At 49.1% G+C, this 22,963-nt stretch overlaps 8 protein-coding genes across 8 annotated transcripts; 4 read left to right on the forward strand and 4 right to left on the reverse strand.

Annotated features, from left to right (window-relative positions):
• Positions 1–3,267: 3,267 nt before the first annotated feature.
• On the reverse strand, positions 3,268–3,636 carry CTAM01_16491 (uncharacterized protein; the record flags this gene model as incomplete). The annotated part of the gene is made up of 1 exon (XM_060532484.1): positions 3,268–3,636. One exon carries the CDS (start codon positions 3,634–3,636, stop codon positions 3,268–3,270), a length of 369 nt encoding a protein of 122 aa, XP_060372925.1.
• A 445-nt stretch (positions 3,637–4,081) lies between these two features.
• On the reverse strand, positions 4,082–6,556 carry CTAM01_16492 (potassium transport protein 1; the record flags this gene model as incomplete). Its single annotated transcript, XM_060532485.1, has 4 exons — positions 4,082–4,876; positions 4,938–5,062; positions 5,122–6,271; positions 6,338–6,556. The coding sequence occupies 4 exons, from the start codon at positions 6,554–6,556 to the stop codon at positions 4,082–4,084; spliced, it is 2,289 nt and encodes a 762-aa protein (XP_060372926.1).
• Positions 6,557–7,814: 1,258 nt separating this feature from the next.
• On the reverse strand, positions 7,815–8,527 carry CTAM01_16493 (aspartate aminotransferase; the record flags this gene model as incomplete). Its single annotated transcript, XM_060532486.1, has 3 exons — positions 7,815–7,920; positions 7,983–8,440; positions 8,495–8,527. 3 exons carry the CDS (start codon positions 8,525–8,527, stop codon positions 7,815–7,817), a joined length of 597 nt encoding a protein of 198 aa, XP_060372927.1.
• Positions 8,528–9,157: 630 nt separating this feature from the next.
• On the forward strand, positions 9,158–10,057 carry CTAM01_16494 (cystathionine beta-synthase; the record flags this gene model as incomplete). The annotated part of the gene is made up of 4 exons (XM_060532487.1): positions 9,158–9,303; positions 9,336–9,576; positions 9,687–9,746; positions 9,782–10,057. 4 exons carry the CDS (start codon positions 9,158–9,160, stop codon positions 10,055–10,057), a joined length of 723 nt encoding a protein of 240 aa, XP_060372928.1.
• Positions 10,058–13,776: 3,719 nt separating this feature from the next.
• Positions 13,777–14,477, forward strand: CTAM01_16495 (uncharacterized protein; the record flags this gene model as incomplete). Its single annotated transcript, XM_060532488.1, has 3 exons — positions 13,777–13,956; positions 14,018–14,317; positions 14,400–14,477. 3 exons carry the CDS (start codon positions 13,777–13,779, stop codon positions 14,475–14,477), a joined length of 558 nt encoding a protein of 185 aa, XP_060372929.1.
• A 1,933-nt stretch (positions 14,478–16,410) lies between these two features.
• CTAM01_16496 (uncharacterized protein) lies at positions 16,411–17,070 on the forward strand (the record flags this gene model as incomplete). The annotated part of the gene is made up of 1 exon (XM_060532489.1): positions 16,411–17,070. One exon carries the CDS (start codon positions 16,411–16,413, stop codon positions 17,068–17,070), a length of 660 nt encoding a protein of 219 aa, XP_060372930.1.
• Positions 17,071–17,496: 426 nt separating this feature from the next.
• Positions 17,497–18,262, reverse strand: CTAM01_16497 (uncharacterized protein; the record flags this gene model as incomplete). The annotated part of the gene is made up of 5 exons (XM_060532490.1): positions 17,497–17,501; positions 17,557–17,741; positions 17,828–17,922; positions 18,073–18,127; positions 18,189–18,262. Coding segments are annotated over 5 exons (414 nt in total), but the record flags the coding sequence as incomplete, so codon positions are not given.
• A 1,268-nt stretch (positions 18,263–19,530) lies between these two features.
• Positions 19,531–19,794, forward strand: CTAM01_16498 (uncharacterized protein; the record flags this gene model as incomplete). The annotated part of the gene is made up of 1 exon (XM_060532491.1): positions 19,531–19,794. The coding sequence occupies one exon, from the start codon at positions 19,531–19,533 to the stop codon at positions 19,792–19,794; it is 264 nt and encodes an 87-aa protein (XP_060372932.1).
• Between the last annotated feature and the right edge of the window lie 3,169 nt (positions 19,795–22,963).

Consider the following 22,963-nt stretch of genomic DNA (forward strand, 5'->3'; position numbering starts at 1 on the left):
AACTATACCACACCATAACAAACATTTGGACCAAAGCTCGCGAAGACGTGGAATTGCGAAGAAGTCAGGGTATTAGGAGGGAATCTCTCATTGACAAACTTCTCGACGAAGAAATCAAGTGTGATGTACCCTAACCCTAACCCTAACCCTAACCCTAACCCTAACCCTAACCCTAACCCTAACCCTAACCCTAAGTGCTATCTCTGGGTCTGATCAATCCGAAGTCTATTCATCCTAATTCAAGGTGGTTGGCTCTGCGGCAGTATGCCACGGTGGCGGAGCACCTCATCGTCTCAAAACACCGTCGGGTCTTTTGACCAATTGAAAAGACTTGCTGGGGGGATTCCGCGAGCTTCCTCGCCCCTTCCCTCCCTCAGCAGTATATGTCTCAGATGGTCCTTCATTAACAATCTCTTGGTTCCGCGAACTAACTCTAAATTTGGAATAGCCGCCGTAAGCAGGCAGAGGTGATCTAGACGGGGATGCTTTCTTCATTCAGTCGTCAATTCAGTACGTGTCACATTTTCATGGCAGTCATTATGAGACATCACTCCCTCACACCGGCTTAGACATATGGCGGCCTGGAGTTGAAACATTGCCATCAAAAGCAGAGTGCCCTGTATTGACCCTTGTCCGGAACGGGACTGGCTTACATCCGTATCTGCTCCACCCCTGCGCCGGTCCTCCGAGTTCAGGCATGTTGAGGGGACGACGACCGCAGGCGGCGGGCATTGAGCGCGCTCTGCCATGACTTGACAGTCCATCTATCTCCTCCACTCCCCCATTGTTGGTCAATTTTGTCGCTTCGGTCCATCTCCCGCGGTCCACACCTCTTCCCAGATCCGTTTCTCTGCTCCATCCCTTCAGTGTTTCGTGCCAGCAAAAGCGTGCAACCACCTGCCCTCGGTCTGTCATGGACGTAAGATGTTGTCCGGCAAACTATGCCAGGACCCGTCTTGAGGTGTTTCTGTACCTATTCCGGGCCCGATCGAGAAGCTGTGCGGGCGTGCGTTCAAAGAGTAGCCGTAGAAAAAGTGCCGTTTACCTACCCTTGCGAATACAGGCATCGATAAAGTCAACATTCTCCACATTAACGTTGAATCATGCTCTGCCACCATCTCTAGGCTGCCGTCAACTCCAAACTAACACTCGCTTCCCCGCAGCGACCGGCCACGACTTTCATCCGAACCCCCACTCTTCCATATATGAACCACGACTTCTTTTACAACGAGCCGCAATGGACCATTGACAACAGCCCAAAGCCAGAGTTTCTACTTCAAATTGTCGTATCCTACCCCCTGGACCTCCATGCTCTGAAGAATCGAAGTAGGCGCATTAGCCCGATTTTCGCAGCCGGTTGCATCGTGTGGGAATGAGTGATGTGGTGGGCAGACCAGACAGGGGTTGGCTAGTTACGCCCTACATCTTTCGATCGAACAAACGACAAGCGGCCGTCACTGGCCTGTTGATAAGCCCATAGTTGAAGGTGATGCGTAAGTGAGATCCTTCATACTTGAACAGATTATGACGAGCTTAATGCTGGGTTTTGGTAAACGCGCACGAGCGATTGGAAAACGCCGATAGACGACCTTCGCCAACCAGGCCAACCACCCTGGTCGTATGAGTCGGACGAAAATATGGTAACGGAGGGAGGGTTGCATGGGACTTATCCTAGCGATGCGAATACGCGATACCAGTAGACTTCTCCAGTTATCTGATTGCGCGGCCTAGGCTTCCATGGCACCCGCGGAATCAACGCGAAAGGTAGCGAGGGCTCGATGCGCATGTTGACATGTCTCTCGACGTGTCGGACATTCAACTGGCAAGGGAGAAAAGCTTTATTGCGGGTAGTCTTTCGTATTGCATTGTCGCCTCTTTTGCAAGTGTACATTTCACGTACACTGAAAAATTCTCGACAATAGTGAGAGAACGTGCCAGAGTCCGCGATGGCTAAGATAGTCTACTACTAGAGTCGGTTCCACAGGGTGTCGCCCCAGATCCGTTTGAAAATGCCATCGCAAATTTTAGTTTCGGACCAGCGAATGAGTGACACAGACATTATGCAGTATGCAGGTTGTCACTTGTTCGAAAACCGAACTTCGATTTGTGTAACCTAGGACCTGAGTCCGTAGGGTTTTGTGACTTGAGGTACAACCTCTTCTTGACACACCCACCCATCTTGCCTGTTGTGAACCGTGCGATGAGTACTACAACATGACAAACTCGGTGACATGCCAACCGGTCATATGGAGAAAAATGATATTATTGCCGATCTCGACTAGATGACGAGCTTGCCCATGCAGGACAGAGTACATTCGATTCTCAGCCGCCCGGTGAAGACCAGCTGCATAATTGATCTCGCCTCGTGTATCCGGATGCGGCAAACGTGTCGCGGGGAAAAGGATCTCTAAGAATGCCCAGAGAGTCGTTGACCTCATCTTCTCGGCAGAGAACACGGTAAAGGCATGTCTGTGGCTATTCTCAGTCTACCCGAGATGAAATGCCTAGCTCAGAATGTTGCCCCCATCTTGGTACGGTCTGTGCCGCTCTCACGAGGATAATGGCACTAAGGGGGATTCATCGCGAGCTTGCTTACTCGTGCGCCAACCCCTCACGTCAGGACTTGGCATTGTGCTTCCCGTCGAATTCTAAGTCGCAGCTGCCATTCCTAACAGAAGCAAGCACTGTTGAAACCATTCCCACGAGACGTGCTCATGGAAACCTGTGTGACCGCGAGCTGCTTGACCAATGCTTCACTATGACTAATGCTTCACTAGAGGTATAAATCAGGCTAGCGAGAGGATCCTGATATAAGGGGATCATCCGCTCATTATTAAAATTCTTTCAATGACCATTCATTCATTCATCATAGTCGTCAATATACATCCAATGACCCCTGCCTGCCTAACTACTGCTCAATATGTATCTAGGTTCGCTCTAGGAGCAATAAATGCATTCGAAGGTCTAGACTGATTCGTTGGTCGGCTGATTGATCTGTGCAGTCGGAGTCAGTTCAGGTTTCGCGCAAATGTGGCCCGTGGATGATGGAGGGAGTCTCAACTGGCTGTCCACGGAGACTTTGCGTGGCCATTGTCAGCTCGGGCTACGTCTGGCCCATAGAGTTCAAAGCATTTTCCTTTCAATTCGACGATCCGGTGCGCCACTTCTTTACCTCAAATCACAGCCCCTGAGCTATCCTGAAGCCCTACGATGTGTTGTTGGCATCACAACTCTCAAATCCAAACTCTGGGCCGCACGACCGCATTATCAGCAGAGAGTAACATAATCGATGTCTGTCAGCAGGCGACCTGCTACGAATCGTGGTCGAGTCACAAACCTTCCTGACGAGTACGATGAAGCCGATCGTTCAACGCTGCTAGCGTACAAGACCGAAATCACAGATGATAATGCCGGCACCGAAGCTGAACTTCCGGACGCTGGGAGAGCGCCCTTGCGTTCCGCTAGCTCGACTATCATCGACTTAAAACAGCCTCTCATCCAGGCTGAGAGAGCTGCTGCTGACCACGCCAGGCCGTGGTTTGGTATAATGGCGTCTGTCAAGGCTTTCTTTTGAAAGATCAACGACAACCTAGTCAATAACAGCTCGAATAACGCTCGTCTTGACTCTGCTAGCATGACGCCATGCGTGCAGCGGACCGTCACACGCTCTCATCAGGATCCGCGGTCTACACACGACGACGCAACAGTGACCGTGGCTGGCATTTTGGACGAATCCATATTTGTTACTCCACGCCCACACCACGACGCGACGTCTTCGTCGGATCATCTGGAGGAGCATCGTTCTATAAAATCCTTAAACTCAAACGAATTTTAGTTATTTAATATATATCAAATTGTAAATCGGGATGATAGAATTTAAAGGGTCCAGTTATTAATCTAAATAATTAACAACATAAATACCCAATAATTGAAATTCAATATTTTAAGAATTGAAAATATTCAATCCCAATAAGCTTCTTAAATACAAGCTAAACTTTTTATCAACTAGTACTCCATAGAGAAGTTTCGATTATTTTTCTATATAATTTATTAGATAAGAGCTTACCTCATGAAGGGTAATCTAGATATCTAATGTAGTCCGGCTCCTACCTAAACTTCGTCTAATCTCAGCGTCCTCATTCTGTTTTCTAACATTGTCCCAGCCGGGCAGCTTGACGGCATGGTCTAGTGCGACCGGCAAGCCCCTATGCCTACCACGAATCATCATAATAATCATTACCAGCTTTGAACCTGTGTACCAGCCGCCCACGAAGCTGAATGAGTAATTTGGCAGTCCCATAGACAGTCCGATATTGGTATATCCCGACACGATTTCGAACAGGAAGTTGAATACGCTATAGGATCCTGGGTCCGCAATTGAATGAGACGTCTCGATAAGTGTGATTAAGAATAGAGAAAACGCAATGGCCCAGATATCGTGTGACAGCTGTCCTCGAAGGTGCTGCGACACGAGGCTTACGTGGCCCTCGAAAGCCGAGGTAGATCCTGACGCCTCGTTTGGGTCGTTGAAGTTAATAGCAGCAGACCGCTTCAGCCGGGGCCTCGCCGTTACGCCTACACCTTGGAAGTTATTCATCCTACTTTGGATCTGCTTGCCCACGAAGGAGGTGCCACGCCTGCCGATGGCGGCTATTTTCTTAATCGGCTTCGTAGAAATGCCCGACTTTTCTTGTGACGCGCCTGGTGCTGAGACTGCTGATCTTTCTAGGCCAAGGGTATGGCCAGACGTCGGTCGAGATAGGAGGGGCCCAAAGGTTGGCAGGAGCTCCTCTGCCGACTCGTCTGGAGTTGAGTTCAACTCCTCGGACTTTTCAGATTGTGTGGTGTAAATTCCCAGTGACCGTTCTTCGTACACCTTGAATTGAGTTAGTTTTGAGCGCAAGTCTCGACTAGACTAAAGAAGTAATGCCACTAACATTTGAGTTTCGCATGACGATGATCTCCGGGTACGCGGAAATATACATTACGATGACCCATAGGACAAGAACGTCGAAATAGAGGCTTGACACAGAAACAACTGCGAAGCCTGAGGAAGGAATGCCTATAGGCAAAACAGTCAGCCAATCTCTAGAATAGAATGGCATCGCCCTCATGACTTACTTAGTGCCTGAAATAGGGCCAGCCCGACTCGCTTTCCAACTGGGTATGCCTCGATAGCAGAGTTGCCAATGCTGAGAACCAATAGAAGGACCCAGTCCATAACAGCAATGGTGCTGAACATTGTGACAAACACCAGATTGGCCTTGGAAGGAAACATCATCATGTACAAACGACGAGGGTACTTCAGGATGAAGTCAAAAGCTTCCTTCCACACGGTGTATTCGTCGCTGTCAACAGAGACTTTCAAGACCAGACTGCAGAAGTAAACAGTGGCTCTGAGGAACGCAGGAAACGCAGCGTTTCCGGCTAGAGAGAGGATGGTTACAATAGTTAAGACGAAGGCATCATTGTCAAAGGCTGTCACGCCTGCGTCGAGGAGCGTCATTCCAGCATTATTGAATGAAGAGACGGCTAAAAAAATGCCAGCCCACCAGGAATTTTGAGCGTTTACGGCTGTTATACTTTGGCTGTGCACGTATGACCAGGCGCCGAGCGTGATGGCCCCAAGGATCTGCCAGAGTATAAAGTAGATGCAGACAATGGTAAACAGAATCTTGAGGGCGCGATATTCGACTCCACCCAGGTATTCGCGCTGTTCTTCTGTGAGGTCGAAAAACTGGCCGTTCCTGCCGACGGACTCCTTGTTCTCGTGGATGAAAGCCTTGAAATCGAAGCTTTCTGAAACGGACTGGCGACTGTCGTCACGACTGAAAGGCCTCCTCCTCGTAGCGGTATTCGACTTGGGCGAGAGCGGCTCGGTAGAACTAGTGGAGAAGCCAAGCCTTTGGCCTTCTTCGATACGTTCCAGCATGCCGGGTGGTCCAGACTCTTGCTGGTTTGTCTGGCTATGGCTCCGGCCGTGGCCCTGGGATGTCGATCCCGTCAACTGGAAGGCATCAGCCTCAGCCTGCCGCTCGTGTCTACTCTTCTTTTGCTTCCGCTTGGACCCCTTGAAGGATGACATCACAGGAAGGCCAATCATGGCTCCAGCCATGCCGACTATGGCGCCAGTCTTCTTTATCCTCCTGTTTCGTTCGGCCTCGACAATGTCCTCGAAACGCTTTTCAAAAACGCGAGCACGGAGCCAAATGGTGAAAATGGAGACGAATACAGGACTGCCAAGAACCATCATTAAGGCAATGATAGCCTGCTGGGCGGTAGTGAGTTTGCTGATGTCCACTGTGTTGAGTCAGGATGTGGTAAAGGCAGAGATGACGAGGAAAAGGCTGTCAATAAAGCTAATGCTATCAGCCGAGTGCGAAAGCCCGTGAAAGATGCCGGCAAAGATAAGCCCAGTGAATATGAAGTAGGCGTAGTGGGCTGTGATAAAGTTGACCGGAGGCAGGTATGGACGGACGGCAGCGCATGCTTCAGACATGTGGTCCGCCGTGACTGGATGGTCGACCTTGAACTTCTCCCAAAGTTGCCATGCCATCGTTGTCGATACTCGCTCCGAGGGCAGTAATGGTTTGCGTAAGTGACGCGAGCGGACAAAGACACGAGCAAGCTCACGACTGACTTCGTCGTGAGAGGTTGTCGTTACTTGATAGGAGAAAAAGGAAGGATTGACCTTGCAGGTGAGAAGTTTGGCCAGCAACCAAAGAGGAAGCGTTGCACTTCCCCCTGATCGACTCATGCGCAATGATGCCTGCTCTGGAATCTTATCCGGTTGGCAGTCTGCAGGGGCGGCTTATCCCGGGCCCACCCGTTTTAAGAACAGCTCATTACCCGTGAACAGGGCTCAACGCACCACCTATTGGGCATTGGACAAGCTCACCGTTTCGTACTAATTATACCAACCATCCTGGTTAATTGTGTCTCTTCTTCAAGAGCTGTCAACAGCATCTTTTTTTTCTATCCTCTACAGTGAGCCAGTCCCTCGTGTAGAAATTCGTATCCTTCCTCTATACGACTGGGCATTGCCTGTGCCGTGTGTTCAGGTTCAATAGATTGATACTAACCTCCTTCAGAAGTGAAGACATTGCGACCGATGCAAAGGAAAATACCAGGATATTGTGATCTAGCCAGATTACATACATTCGCTTGGCATTCATCCGGGTCAAAACCCGTTGAAATTTCCCTCTTTATCCGATAGAAGCCAGGGGTATGTTGCTGTAGCCATTCGAAATGAACCTTGAGACCACCTCCAAGCCGTCTTTAAGCCGTTGAGATGGCATGCCAAGACCAATGCGGATCCATCCTGCATATTCCTTCCCAAAGCAGGTTCCTGGAACCAAGAGGACCCCTTCCTTCTCATGAAGTACTTTGCACAAGGACAAATCGTCCACAAGTCTGTCACCTCGCGTGAACTTCATGAATCCCAAGGCCGCTCCTACCGGTGCCACCCAACTGCACACATCCGAATGATGGTCAATAAAGGCCTGCACGATGAGTTTGTTCCGCTTTGCTTGCGAAATATTCTGGTGAACGATAGAAGCAGAGCGTTTTGAGTCCAGCGCAAAATCTGCGACATGTTCGTCTAATTGACTTGTGGCGATGAGGCAATAAGCACGAGCGTTAACACAAAGGTCAATGATGTCTTGGCTTGCCGACGCAAGCCAGCCGATGCGAATTCCCGCAAGAGAATAGCTTTTTGACAATGCACTGGTTGCTATGGTTTTTTCATAGCCTAGGGAGATGATAGAAGGCGGTGTTCGACTTTCGCTAAAAGAAGATGGGTAAAAAATTGGCCGCTAAATCTCGTCGCTGAAGACAATGATAGAGTGTTTTCGGGCTATGTCGATGATTTTAAGCAGCGCCGCCTCAGATAGAACTGTGCCCAGAGGATTGAGAGGATTGCTTTGATGCAATACCAAGTATTAGCTCGACTCTGTGCCCCTCTTAAATTGAGGGGAACTCACTTGATGACTATCATTTTGGTATTTAATTTGATAAGTCCTTCCAGCTCATCAAAGTCGAAGTTCCACTCGTTTTGGGGGTCGGCCTTCCAGAAGCTTACTTCTGCGCCCAACGACCCAGGAATAGCCTGAAGCTGAGGATAGCCAGGAGAAGGTACGATGACATGATCTCCAGGTCCAATCAAAGCATAGAAGACAATGAAATTGGCAAGTGACCCGCTGGCAGTGGTCAACACTTTTTCAAAGGACAAGTCCTCCGAATAGAGGTTTGCAATTTTGGATCGCAAGGAGGCGAGACCGGAGAAATCTGCGGGATAATCAAGAGGTTGAGATCGAAAAGAGGAGAGGAAGTCGTCGCAGTTCTCTTGGCCGGGAACAGCTTCAAGATCTGAGATAGATGCCGGATGCGCTGAGGTATGAGCAAGGTTGTGGCGGGTTGACGTTGATCGCTCCGCGAGCCACTAAGATAAACGATGAGTGCCGTTGCTTTCGATTGGAAACACAAAGACACTTACATGATCCACTGCGAAAAATTCGAGCTTGACCATGATTCTACGATTCGATACCAGGAATGGGCGCAAAGAGAGGAGCAGGAAGAGGTGCAGGGCAAAGGTAATGAACAATATTTAGGAAATGATCAAGCGATTAAAACAGGCCACAGAATTTTAATGCAAGTTGACTGGTATATATTTCTTTATATAAAGTCCTTCCTAGGGAGATGGCGAGTGTGCTCTGCTTGCATATATTAAGGCGCGCCCTTTTTCCAGCCCCGTGGGGCGCGCCCTTCTTGAGACTAGACATACGGGCCTCGTATATCATCAGGGCGCTAAGATCGCCTGACGATTATTAGTGGGCTTCTTGACATCCTTCAATTACTGTAGGCTGTGGGCATGATAGTGACCCGCGGGGCAAAAGCTCACCAGAGAAAATTTGTTTGTTTTTCATCAAGAAACTTCAAGTCACTATCAGATCCCCAGCATATCAAGTTAAGGACTTTTCGGCTCGACTGGCGCCGAAATCTCAAACTTGGGCGGGGCGCGGCTCTTTGAATAAATAAAAAAGCAGCTTTAATCATGGCTCTGCAAGAGAACAGTTGTCTTGTCTATGAACATTTCGCTAAATTCATTTTTTCCAGAGCAGTTTATAATATTTCCTCTTAACCGTGACAATAAACTGTAATGCGGACAATTCTTGATTCGGCGGCAGATGCTTTCGGCTGCACACCTCTCGTGCGCCTAGATCGAATCGCGTCTGCTCTCAGCCTCGATGGAACGATTTTTGCTGAACTTGGCTATCTGGATCCTGGTGATTCGAAAAGGGCCGTGTCGCGTTCGGCATCATAGAGGAAGCGTAAAGGTTGAGCACACTCAAGCCCGGCCAGCCAATTGCTGAGCTTACGAGTAGCAACGCGGGCACTGAGCTTTCGATTGTTTGCGCCAACAAAGGCTACAGATTCGTCGCTGCCATGCACAAGGGACTTTATTGGACGTGCCACAAGATGGCCGCACTGGGCGCTGAGGTTTTGCTCATTTACCAAATGCCAGACTCGGCACCTAGAGAGGTTTCGAGACCTTATCTGCAACCTGTGGGAGAAAAGGTAAGACAGATCGAAATCAAGCTCAGGGCGTTCCGTGCCGACAAGTGGTTCACTCGCGACGGAAATTGGTAGACCCATTACAACGGAACTGGGACGGAGCTTTGGGACAGAGCAATGGCAATCTTGATGGGTTCGTTGATTACGTCGGCTTAGGAGGCGCATCTGCTTGTGTGACAAAACGACTCAGGGCACTGAACCCATCCAGCAATGCTTCACTGTCGAACCTCACGAAGCAGCCGTCTTGGCTGATCAGCCTGTTTCTCGACCAGTGCATCCTATTCAGGAAAAAGACTATGTGATGACTAGCGTGATTGCGCGCAAGGAGGGATTATTTGGAGGGTTCTCCCGCGGCGCGAACATAAGCGCGGCTTTTGAATTGCTCAAGGGGCCCGTGCAAGGGTTGACGGCTTCAATCGTAATTTGCAACTCAGGTCAAAAGTACCTGTCAACCAATCTTTGGGCTGATATATCAAAGAAATGATGTAAAGCTAGCTATTCTCTGCGAAATACGCGGGAAAAAACTAAGGAAGGCCATTCTCGCCCTAGGAACATCTCTTTGCTAAGATCGACGCCAGTTGCACGCTTTTCTGTTCTCTTGTTCACCTGAGTCGATTTGACATGATTATCTCGCATCTTCCTCGGTGATAGGCAAATATGTCACGAAACAGGAATGCTATCGCTTTGTCCCGTGCTACTCCGCGTGAACCTCACATTCGCTCAGCATACAGACTGCTCTCTTTTCTTCGACTTAGATGAGTTGATTCAATCCACTTTGAACCCACTCCATGTGCCCATTTCTGCGTTCCATAACTCTTGACAAAAGAGTTGCTGGTGACGTTGCCAGCCTGACTGGAAGTAAGTGGACCATACAGTAAGGTAGCCACGTGCTATCAGTACCCTAAGTAGAACTCATACTGAGAGCAACATCGCGCGGCCCTCAAACGGATTGTCTGTCCTTTGTACATTGTCGCAAGTTGGACAAATGCACCACACACCTATGGCACCATTCGTTCCTAGCAAAAGTGGCTAAGCTCTGAGAAATGGCTGCCCATTCACAACAGCCACGAATGGCCACGTAAGCGTGATTCATTTTGAGCGAAGAATGTATCATGTGGCTAGCTGAACACAATATCTCTACAGCCCCGCCTCAAGAGAAGACCTGGAGAACGTTCTTTGACTGTTATCTCAAGAAAGCTAACAACGATTAGAATTTGACCCCCTGTAAGACTTAGCGTTCTCAATGCTGGAGGCCTGGATATTGTCAACAAGCTAGGGAATGCATTTCCCCTTATGCGTTAAATGGAGCACAAAATCTACCTTAATGCGGAAACCAAAGAGCAATAAGAAGTTGCATTCTCCTCAACAAGCCATGTCTCGCACAGTGCAGTTGATGGTTGTACTACATTCGCTATTACTTTCCCTATTCGAATTGTATTTTAAGGATACACCAAGCTTCGTTTATGGGCTTAAGTTGTGGAGTCTGAGGATTTCAACCGTCTCTGGGACGCTTCAAAAGGTTGACAAGCCATTGGAGAAAGTACCTATTGACGAATGTTGGCCACCTAGCTGAAATCCTAGAAACTCAACGCCAAAAGCTGATCAATCAGCACGGCTATTTCAGGCTTTGGGGCTGCATATTTCAATAACGGGCCCATCGGAAACCTGCATGCCTCTCACCGGTATTGGAACAGAAAATGTCAACGCCACTGCACCCAGTCTATACGCCCAGAGAGAAAGAGTTTCCTTTGCCTGACAAGGCAGCATGCCTCGATATTACTATCTGGCTGTTCGGATGGATCATCGAGCCCGAAAAAGAACTGCGCTAGGCCATTCCCTTTCTCAATCCCGATCATCAAATGATGCAAGGCTCCGACTTTGCAGCAGAGGAGTCTACAGGCTTCACGCGGGCAAAGACCAAGGCTCATTTCTGCTATTCCCACTCATGGACTCGTGACTTAGGGACACAAAGGACTTACGTGTGTTGAATCATGGTTTGTTTATCTAACTTTGAGAATGCACACAACTTCGGTATCAGAAGAGCTTAAGCTCTCAATCTAGTCACTAAACTCCAGCAGCTCTGACATCGATGCTTTCAGATGGCATGTTCCATGCATGTTACTGTTCACATCCGCTCAATCGGAGATCAACGGCCACAGTTGATGTTCCAGGATGTGATGCCATTCCCAAAGAGATCGTCGAAATGAGGAGTCTCCCAGGTTCCATCTTGGTGTAAGGCTTGGAAAGAGTACACTGGTACTTGCGACGGCTCAGTCGAAGTTGCAGAGCCGTTGGTCTTGTCATTTCTATTCAGTCCAAGCGTGTGCCTAGCACTTCGAGGAAGCATTGCTCCAAACTCGCACCCTGTTGTGACGGTAGATGAGCCGGGATCGTCCAGAGCCTGAAAGCCCATGAGCGTAACCGGAGCTGTCGGGGTGGGATCTCCGGAAGTAAAAGATTCTTCATTTCGTTTTCTTGCGCCTGTAGCATACTCTAACCTTTTTACCGCGTTCTGGATGACTATCATTAATATATGAAGAGTTCTTGTTGTAGCTGGCTCCCAAAAACTCTTGAAGCAGTAGGAAAGACTCATATGAGGGCAAAGTCTGCAGGCAAGGATCACTCTGTTATATTTTACATAATACAGATATAAAGAGCTATTATCGCGTTGATAAAATAGGGATGAAGCCATTTGGTAGGAAGATTAGTGCTGTGACCAATGGGAAGTTCAAGTACAGTCAAAGATACGGGAGACAGTGGCAAACAACCTGAGCTTCTTAAAACGATTGGTGTCGATCATTGTATTTACAAGCTGGGTAATAGAGCGGGCAGCGGCTGAGTACAGTATCCCATAACTTTTCATTCTCGTGACCATCGAAATCATGGAACAGATCAGAAGTCTTGAGGTAATTCAAATTTAGTCTCAACTTGGATAGCACTGAACGTTAAGGGGGAACATGCACACTGAGCCGCAATACCAGGCACCAATACTCGACATCACCTTGTTTCTGAGGTTCACCTGGAGGAAATTGGAGTCTATACGAGGTACATGAGGTCAGGCAAATGGAAAGGGAAGTTAAGGTGAAGGGCCGGAACTCGGAGATGATTGTCCAACAAGCCGCTCATAGCCGAGTAGAAAGGATTGAATCAACCAATCAAGTTCAACTCCAAGTATTCCTGTGGAGCATTCTCTGTTGGTCATGTCTTACTGGTTATGACAACCTGCTTCAATCGATTAGACCACCCCGCATAGTAGTCTGCCAAGCTCACTTCGAAAAGGTTCTTGACCTATCAACCGCTTACTTCCCTCGATAGGATCCATTCGGATACGGTTGATTCACTCAAACTGATTGGACTGACCATAGTAAGCTGGATGAAGGGAAGGCTTTCACTTTTTTGTCGCTTAAGTATGACAATTGAGTATGGTGTCGGGCACAGAAACTGCGGGATTTACTTTAGGCTAGCGATCCATTATCTGCGATGTCACATCGTATGCGCCTGGGCAAGCCGTTGTAAGAAAGAGATGCTACGAAGGTTTCCTCGGCGTAAGCGCTATAGGCACCCAAAAGGGCAGTTTATTGTAAACTTGCAGGCCAATGCTTCAAGGATCAATGCCAAGAAGCGGGCAGACTAGAGGCATGTCTTGCACGAAAGGACTTCCCGAGCTCGTCCTATCCGCCGGGCACTTGCCGGACTGCGCGCACAAATTGATAGTAGTTGAGGACAGCAATTGCAATATGCGATCCAGCAAGGTAGATTTTGAGGGACTTAACTCGAAAAGGTGAAGAGAATAGCACGGCATGAAGAGTCTCATGGTTTAAGGCTTCCACTCAATGCCGATGGGGGAAACGCCCGCGAGCGGTAAAGAGAGTTTCACCGGGGCGGTGGCGATGCCCTCACATGTTGTCTAGATATGCATAGGATACTTCAGACTGATGTCAGCTAGCAACTGGCGCCCCATCTGCGATGTAGTAAGACGGCACAGGAGGGGCCACCGTATCATGACTCCGAGCAGTCATCGGCAACTCTTTCTCTTATTTAGAATAATAGACCTCATAGTACAGACAACTTGGAAAAGAAGGGGTATAAAGCCAGGTTACTTCCTCATCAACGATGGTTCTTTTTCCTTCTTCTTCACTATCAATCTCTCATCATTCAAACTCAGTAGTATCGTGACAAACACCACCGCCGCTCGAACTCATTATGTACTTCTCATCACTTCTCGTTGTCCTCGCGGCCACCGCGTCAGCCATCGACATTAGGGCCCACGTTGGCGACAACTGCGCCGGAGGTTCAGTCGCTTGTACCAACATCAATCCAAACGTGTGCTGCTCTTTCAGTAGCTCTGCAAGCAGCGGCAGATCGAGCATTGCTGTGGTTGCCGTATGTGAAAACCTTTTGTTTTGCTATCAAAATTTTATGAACTAATGATTGCCGAGCCCAGATTCCAAGCAACTGGCGCATTCGCACTGAGGCATACACGGGCGGTGGATGCTCATTCTTTGGGGGTCAGCGCGATTCGGGCGGTAGCACAAGCGTCTGTCTGCCTTACACGACGCGCGGCGACCGCACGGGGGGGCAATACTGGTTTCTCAACCGCAAGCGGGCTGTCGACGAGTCTTGCCCCACCGAGCAGCCCGGTGCCGGTAAATGCGAGGCTGTCGTCAAACCTGATACCCTCGGCCTCGCAGACGGCACTGAGTATGACATTGTAGGCCTGACGGATGAGAAACTTCAGGAGCTGGTGAGTGGAATTGAACTTCCAAAAAAGAACCCTGTATGCATGAGACTCAGACGAGATGCTGACCTATTTCCCCTGTCTCTAGGAAAATATTGCCAACACTGGTGCTGATGCCGACGCCGTACCTGCCGAATTTCAGTCTCTACGTAAAACGGAGTCTTGAGGCTATGCACAAGCCCTTAACCAGGATCAAGTATACTGGATGGAAGCTTGAATCAAGCAGGAGCAAACTGGAAGTATTTTACTGGGGTTCGGCCATGCGGGCTTGTAATGATATATGTACCTTATCTAACAAGGTCCCGGCTAACTATATTGAACCAAATAAACTCAAATCTTGGCGGGAAACGGTGTTTCTTGCTCATATGTGATAGTTTTTATGATCGGAATGCTACCTGTTCACTAACACAGATCAAGGCTCCAGAGGCATAGTGGCAACCTTTCAAGAGCATCAATATCATGCGCAACTTTGTGCGAAACCCAGAGGGTACCGTTCATAGTCCAGTTCTATGGGCGTGATGCAGTCTTCTGGCTTGTATGTAGCCGCACGGAGCCATCTCAACTCCTTCGCAATAGATATAAATGTCTCAGAGCACGTCACGATACACGGCACGCCACTGTGAATAGGTAAGTAGGATACGGCTCGCCTCTATTCAATCCAACTTTAGGAGGTAGCGGGCAACTTAATATCAAAAAGTTGTACATGCTGTGGCAACTCTGACACTCAAAGAAAGAGGACGCCATCCGTCCTTTGGGCATCTAGAACGAGAACGGTTAGCTCATAAAGGTCGACCAAACACAGTTAGTCAACCCATAGCTAGGTAGGCAACAAAGATTTAGCTTTGCATGAATGGGTCACAGCACTTCAGTCCTCACACCTGACAGACCACCTCCATCTTCGATAGCCTCACGATCATTACAAAGACGAAGTTGCTCTCCTCGTCTTCGGGCGAACTGGGAAAAACAACTCATGCCCTCTCACCCCTATCGAATTTCAGCCTGTTTATCCATCTCACCTGGGGTACCAAACAACATCATGTCTGCAGTATTATCACATGTGCCCATTATAGAATACTCTCCAATCTCGCCCGAAGACACCTTTTTCTTCCAGGAAGCCATCGCCCTCGCCGACCAAATTCTCAAACTTTCCTCTACCAGGCCCCTTTGCCCAGCTACGAAGAAGAAGGCCAAGGACCTCAAGGAATTCGCTCACGAGGGCCTCTTCCCAGACTCCAGAGCAAACGAGCGCCACACCACAGACGACTATCGCTGCGACGTAATCGACCACACGAAAGATCTACTGGGGTATGTTGCAGATGAAGCTAAGTATCACGATCTCACCACCAAGCTGTGCCGAATATTCCGCGAGCATTATGTCCTAAAGTACACGTACTGTCATGTGGATGACTTGCCGGTAGCGCTTCACAAGCTGTGCGGGGCCAGAAGTTATAGTCGCTGCTTAAATTTTGTCGTATAGTCACAATAGCGGCATCGACGTTGAATGTAGAGAACGGTTGTCTATTCAAAGTAGGAAATGGGCACGAGGTTTCGCCCTGAAAGAGAGAGTGCAAGCGAGTGTGGTCCTCGGTGATTATGTAACCGGGGTCGCGTGACATGCGGTGAGGCAACGGATGGTTGAAGCCATCACGACGGATTTCATACGCACGCGGATGAATCCAACCTGGGATGAGCTGTTGCGGGGAATGCAGGAAACATTACTCATGTCGAACTATGAGTCCGCGCTGAGGGAGCGTGAGCGAGAGTTGGAAAGGAAGCAAAAGCGAGAATTGGAAAGGGAGCAAAAGTCGACTCCTAGAAGTTGGAAATCCACGTACGTGAATCTCCATGTTCCCGCAGTGAAACCGTGGAATTCCACTGCACCTGGGCCGTGGGACTTCCCAGCGTCTGTAATCCCATTTTCGGAGCTATGTGGTTCATTTGCACCTGTATCATGGGACTCATCAGAGCCTGGGCTGTGGGATTCAACAGTGCCTGAACCCGAGGATTCGACATCAACGGAGCTGTGTGATTCTTCTTCACTTGAGGTTTCGGATTCACCAGCGCTCGGGCTTTTGGATTTAGTTGGGGACTGGGACCCAATGGATAGCAACCAGAATTCGATACTGCCTCTCACAAAAGAGCCAACGTCAATCGACGCTGTACCGACGACCGGATTTTGGGAAACAAACGAGGACCCTGAATTAACTAATAGCAAGCAGGATCCCTCCCCATCTCCCACTCTGGGGACAAGCCCCCCTCTCTTCCGTCCACTTACCCCATCAACAGACACCATCAAAAGGATCGCACACCTATTCTGTGAGGACGGATGGACTAACAGGGAGTACGCGCAAGAGCGTGCCGACTTCCTCCAATTCCTTAAGGAAAACACACCCAGCGGCCGCATGCAAAGGGACTACAACCGCTACACGGAGAAGCTCTTGCGTGGAGAGTTCAACGAGATAGCCGGCCACCTCCGCCGCGACAGGAACCTTCTCAAGACAAGGCTATACCGCGCAGAAGACACGAGCCTGCGATCGGCCTTCAACGACGCAATTCACAAGAAGGAGAAAACCTTGTTCTTGGTGAACAAGTACGTATTCAATGGTCACGATGACCCGTTCTGGAGGGTGTACCCGACAAAGGAGGCGGTAGAGATGAGCGTGTTCCAGGACTACTGGGAGCAGAGGCCTAGACGTCGCACTGACGATGAAGATGACTCCTTTGGAATATTTGACATGGGTCTCGGACCATTTAGTTAGTGAGCAACGAGTGGTAGTTACGCCGGACGGGACTCCTTCATGTGGCTGGGAGTTGTGTGGCTGGGAGTTTCGGTAATTACGAATATAAAGACCATGGCTTTCAATATGAGTACAGGCATCATTGACAAGTCATCGTACCTTGGAGAGGTTCAATCCGAATCTTCCAGACCGGATATGGGGCATGTTTCATACGAAGCGAGTTGAATGTTGGTCCCGGGGTTTGTCGGTGGTAAGCAGTAAATCAAGCTCACGTATCAATCCGTTTGTTCCTTGAAAGTACTATTTCCGAAAATTCTTTCTTCCAAGGGCCATCCAGATTCTTTCATTGCGCCTGCAGCCCATCCTTTTTGCCCCAGTAAACATCTCTTCCTTTGAACATGGATTGAGCTCGATATGGGAAAACTTTCGAGAGCTATGTCATATCTGCTAGCCTTCTGTGGTGGGTTGTTAGCATACATTCATGTCAAGTGAGAGGAAGACACGTACAATGGCCACAGACGCCGTGATAGCGATGGTCGGCACTCATTGCATTGACGCGAGCCGATACCGTTGAAGTTTGGACCAGGTCCAGACAAAGTTCAACCTTGACGATACGTGTAAAATCCTCTTGATCCCGTGACAGGATAGGTTGAGTGTAGTCTCGGAGGTAGTCCACGTCAACATTGGCGGTGCTCGGATCGAGAGAAAAGTGGCAGTGGTCGCGCCCGTTGTCGTTGTTGATGAGGCACAGTCATAGTCTGTGGCGCAGATAATAGACCGCCCAGCGTGTGTTGTGGCGACCTTGGCGTCTGAGCTGAGCTCATGCTCGTCCATGTACATGACCTGATTGCGAACTCTATCCACATCGTCAAGCTAGTTGGGAGTGTAGCGGATATCAGTGTTGGAAGGGAATTTGAGGGCGGGAAGAACGGGGGCCAGGGCCTCGTATTCGCTCCTTCTGTCTTAAGAATCCATCAACGCTCCTTCTGATTTCAGTGTTTAGTACAGCTGACTGGTTCCTACCTGCCCGTCCTGCTTTCTAAAGTAGGCAACCTGCCTGTACACGCCTCCTGCCCATCTACGCCAGACGTGTCGAATTACATCAAGGTGGCGGGTGACTTCCCCATCTACCAGCTTACGGTCCCCTACCCGTCTGGAAGAGCGTGATCAGGTATCCGCTCAGCCTTCCGGACACGGACAGCGGTAGTTCTGACTGTAATGGAAGTACGTCTCTCCATTGTGCAGTAATAGAAGGTGGTCGTACCGAAATCGCGAAAATGTTGCTCCAATTTCCAAGTGAAGCTATTCACCAGCGAACGCAAGTCAGTCGTGGTCGAGAAATCACGCATTTACCACCGAATTTGAAGAGCTTAGAAGTCAACATTGCAGACAAATATGGCAAGACGGCGCTCCATCTGGCTGATGAGTTCAGAGTCCCGAAGACGGTCAAAATGCTGTTAGACTACGCGGCCGATGCGGCTATTACTAAAATTCACGAATCTTTGACCAGTCATGTCTTGCAATTACAATCAAAGGAACTTGGAACTCAAGCACTTCAAGACACTCAAGACAGAGGCCGGTATAAAGATGTACTGAGGTTGCGAATGCCTGTGACTAGGAAACATATCCCGTTGAATAGAGCCTGTATATGAGCAGCGGGTGGGAATGCATGCAGTACTAGTAGCACTCTCGGATCGCTGGGAATTGCAATTTTAACTGCCAAGGGAACTAGAGATTCAGAAGCGACGCTAAGAACTGAGTGATTGCCTTAATGGCGTTGGCGTGAACTTGAACGACTCGCGCAAAGCCCCAGTTGAGACGGGCACGCGCTCGGCTTCGCAATCAATCCCACTCGGCCCAGAATTTCCAGGTCCCCAACTCATTTGTTGCGTCTAAGCTCTGACGGGCCTAACCAGGCCAGACCGCCGCTATCGCTGGTTCTGTTATCTACGACTAGATCTCAGGGCGCAGCTGTGCTTTACACGGCCCGGAAAGCAAAACTCAATAACTGAGAGACGATATATATGTACTTCAGTATCAACTCCAATCTCATTCCGGAAACACGTTGGCGTGAATTTCCATAAGGGGGTTCCAGCTAACTAGAGAATCGCTGTCAGTATCTGGTGAAAAACTGTTTTGGGAACTAACATTAGGGTTTACATATAAACTTTTCGCCGGCATGCAGGGCAGTATCAGATAACGAGTCTGTTGTATCAGTGATATTACACAGCGAGTCAAACCCCATGAACCTCTCGCAAGGCTGCGAATTTAAGCCTCAATTTTCGCAAATAAAAAGCGGATAATGCCAGACCTCAGACGAAGTTGTAAATACCACCACACACCAACAGTTCCCAACTTATTTATCTTTATTAGCCAATCCTGCCTGTCGAAGTATCAACCGACACTCGTTAGGTATGATGAATTCTGCCTCTCATTCCAAAGTCGTCGTGTGAACTGATCAAAAAACTACTTAAAGTCACAATGCAGCCCTTCACCTTCGTTCTGACCACCGTCTTCGCCGCCACGGTAACGGCACAGGGTTGCCATTTCTGGGTTCGAGAGAAGTCGACCGGGAACAACGTGTTGCAGAAGTGTCTCCAAAAGAACGAGGGGACAACCGCCTTGATCAATGGCGCATCAAGCGTGTACCTCCAGGCCGACTCTAACTGCCGGGTGACGGTGAGCAATACCGGATACAACACGGGGCCTGTGGGATTCGACGCGTACTACGACGGCTCTTGCTAAAGTATGTTTTCACTCGCCTGACGTTGGATCACTAAAGTTGTGCTGACGTTGTTCGACAGAGTGCAACGCCTGTGCCAATATCGTGGCAATTTCTGGTGTTCTTGCGAAGTTCATTTGTAATTTTTTTTTCCCACCGTGTACATACAATTGCGAAGCGAATGGCGTTGAGTGGTGGAAGGATTCGGGGTCGCCAGGGCCAACCTGCTGCCGGACAAAAGCTAAGATACTCAATGTGTTCAATTGGCAAAATCTCCAAAGTGTACGGTCGTTGGTGCCGAACGTTTCCCTCGTGACAATGTCTAATTACCCGAAGTCTACTCGGTGAATGGAACATGCCAGCAAGACAGTTTTGCGAATGACATGAGTATGCTTGGAAGCCCGGTTCGAGTGGAGAGACGTCATCCTTACCCGCCCTGGTTGGGAGGAGCTAAGTCTTACACGCAGAACCAGGAGTCGTCCACCACCGTAGAATGCTGCGCTCCATCCCTCGTGTAGTAAAGAGCTTTAGATGAACGCTCTCGTTACCTTGGTGCTGGACCTTACTTCAGCCCTTTCAGCAGCTGTTCGGCTGCCCTCCGACTAGATGCATAAGAACCGAATGAAGCTAGAATGTTTGACTTGGTAGCTCGGGCGATCGACGAGGCTTTGATGCGGAAATGTCTCGGCTTGACTTTGCCTCGGAATCTGGAAGCTGGCAAAAGACATGCAGCCAGGAGCGGTCGAATTAAAAGCTGCCGTAGTCAAAGTGATAGGCTTAGCCCACCTGCCAGCTACACCAAGGGTCTTCGAATAGCCGTCGATGGATGAAATGTATCCGCAGCGAGGATGCCTGACGGTGCGCCTGGGACGGTCCCCCTTGTCGTAGTGCATTTGCGATGGTGTGAGATCTTTCCCTCTTGCCAGGCTGAGAACATCCCCTCTAATTCTGGTGAGTTGGTGGTCATGTAACAATTCATGCCCAGAATAATATTCAATATTTCAGTCGGAAGTCGCGAAGATTGATTCGTCATCCTTTCAACAAGCGACATGGTGCTCATTGCAGGGTTGGCGGTCAATTATGGCGACACCATCGATGGGCAAACCCACAGGCACTTGCGAGTGGCTTTGCAGTGGCTCTGCAGTGGCTCAAATGCAGCAGAGCGGAGCACTTGCGTCCCTTGTCTAGTGGACACGGCTATGGGAGGGCTCAGGTCGCTTCTAGCACCAACCATTACATCGTAAGAATATTGCGTAAACTAGGTAGGATTTAGGGAGTTCCATGGTGAGAAACGTGCTGATTGATTATTAGTGGTTGGAAGGTGTTTGTTGGTGGGGTCTTAGCTATGGCTGGTGAAATTGAGGACTCCCAGTGCTCGTGCTATTTCAGTATCCAATTCAACAGAATTGGCGAGCAGTTCGCAGCAAGGTGACGACATAGTAGGATCACCACAAATCGAAAACTCTAAGCCTGTGGGCCCCCGCCTGATAGATGGATAGATGGATGGATGGATGGATGGATGGACTAGAGGGCAGCCTGAAATGAACTAATATAAGCTACTGATATAGCACGCACCGTCCGACTATTATCTGTAAACGTCTTCTCAAAAACATATACTAACACGCTGTAGCCTGTGAGTTGAGATCCTGTACTCACTCACCCTACTCACCTTGCTCGCGCTTCTCATGCCACCTTAAGGCGGCGGGTGATCTGGCCGCACCTGAGCGACATAGTGGTGATACATTTATCTATCAAGTGTGTTTCTATCAGCGGCATACTGTTGAATTGTGCCAGACAACTTCACTCAAGGTACATCGACCTGGCTAGTCCGATAAGTTTGTAAGAAACTGGAGGAACTTCCGGGTGTTCATCCCCAAAGCCTACTTGAAATCAGCCTGAATATGCGAGAGTGGAAACTAAAACTTCCCGGATCATCAACAAGGGAAGCTGCGTATCGCCCGCAAAGATCACATTAATCGCTCCTTTTTCCTGCGTTGCCGCATTCTCCTGGCAGCTTACTATTGTTTCCAAAAGTCTTGGTTACTTGCAGTATCAAATTTGTCCAATTTGCCTCCAGGGGATATGTCCACTTTGGTTCTCGTCTACGTCCCGTATGACTCTTCATGGTTAGGGAGAAGAGTCCACGCTTGGCATAACGTGAGCCTTGCAACCTTAGGCTGTGTACTAAGTGCTTCGTACTGGGAAAAGCAAGTCTACTTCGTCGGCCTTTTTTATTGCTCTGGAAACACAACAATATCAGCATAATCGCGGTTCTTCTTTCATCGAGAAGCCGAGGCTGAAAAGTTGTGTGACATGAGAGGCATTCCGAAAGAGATGTCCGACCTGGTTGGACATTCTGAAGAGGTAATTGGCCGACATGCCGACATGAGTTCTACGAAATGGTCTTTATGCAATGCGTTAGTGACGAATAGTTTCCTTTTTACAAGTGAGATGGCCCGTCGTGAACACGACATAGACATCACGACAATGCGCTTAGAGATACCTTACGGAGGTAGGAGTGACGGTTGGCGTGATACCACTATGAAATCCCAATCAGTAGACAGGCGTGACTTGGTCGAACGAATCTGAGTCCATTGTGAGATTGACATCATATTCATGAGGCTGTACTTTAATAGAGTTTCAGATCATCCTTCTAAGCATTGCGGGCCGAGCCTATGACAGGCAAACTGTGTTATACCCATGGGATTAGGCCAATGCAACTTCAGCTCGGTCAGCCTACGCACAGATCCCTCAGAATGCTTCGATACGATACACCGGCGGCATGTCTCTTCCGTACTAAAGCATGGACACTGTGCCATTCTTTCGGTGAAAGCCCGAAAACAGGCTATTCCGATTTTACCGAGGCCATCGTTGCACATATGCTGACTTTTGAGGCTTACTTATTGGTCAGTCTCAATCAGAACCCGGTTCCGAGCTTCTCCGCTGAAGCTAGGGTCTCGGCACAGGCCCCCTGATCGGGAACATCTTCCATCGTGGGGTTCCCTCAAGAAGAACGCAGGGGTCAAAGTCAATTTCGTATCGCGCAGCTGTAAGCTCGTTCTGGTACTCAACGCGGCCTTACATACGGATATGGAATCGCGTCAAGTTGATCACCATGACAAAAGAACTTCAGGGACCACAATGCTTACTTGATCCCTAGTCTGGGAAGAAGACAAGAGAAAGACTTATCTA

Source organism: Colletotrichum tamarilloi, assembly GCF_030869305.1.
Source record: "Colletotrichum tamarilloi strain Tom-12 chromosome Unknown Scaffold_228.1, whole genome shotgun sequence".
NCBI classification, from domain to species: Eukaryota; Fungi; Ascomycota; class Sordariomycetes; order Glomerellales; family Glomerellaceae; genus Colletotrichum; species Colletotrichum tamarilloi.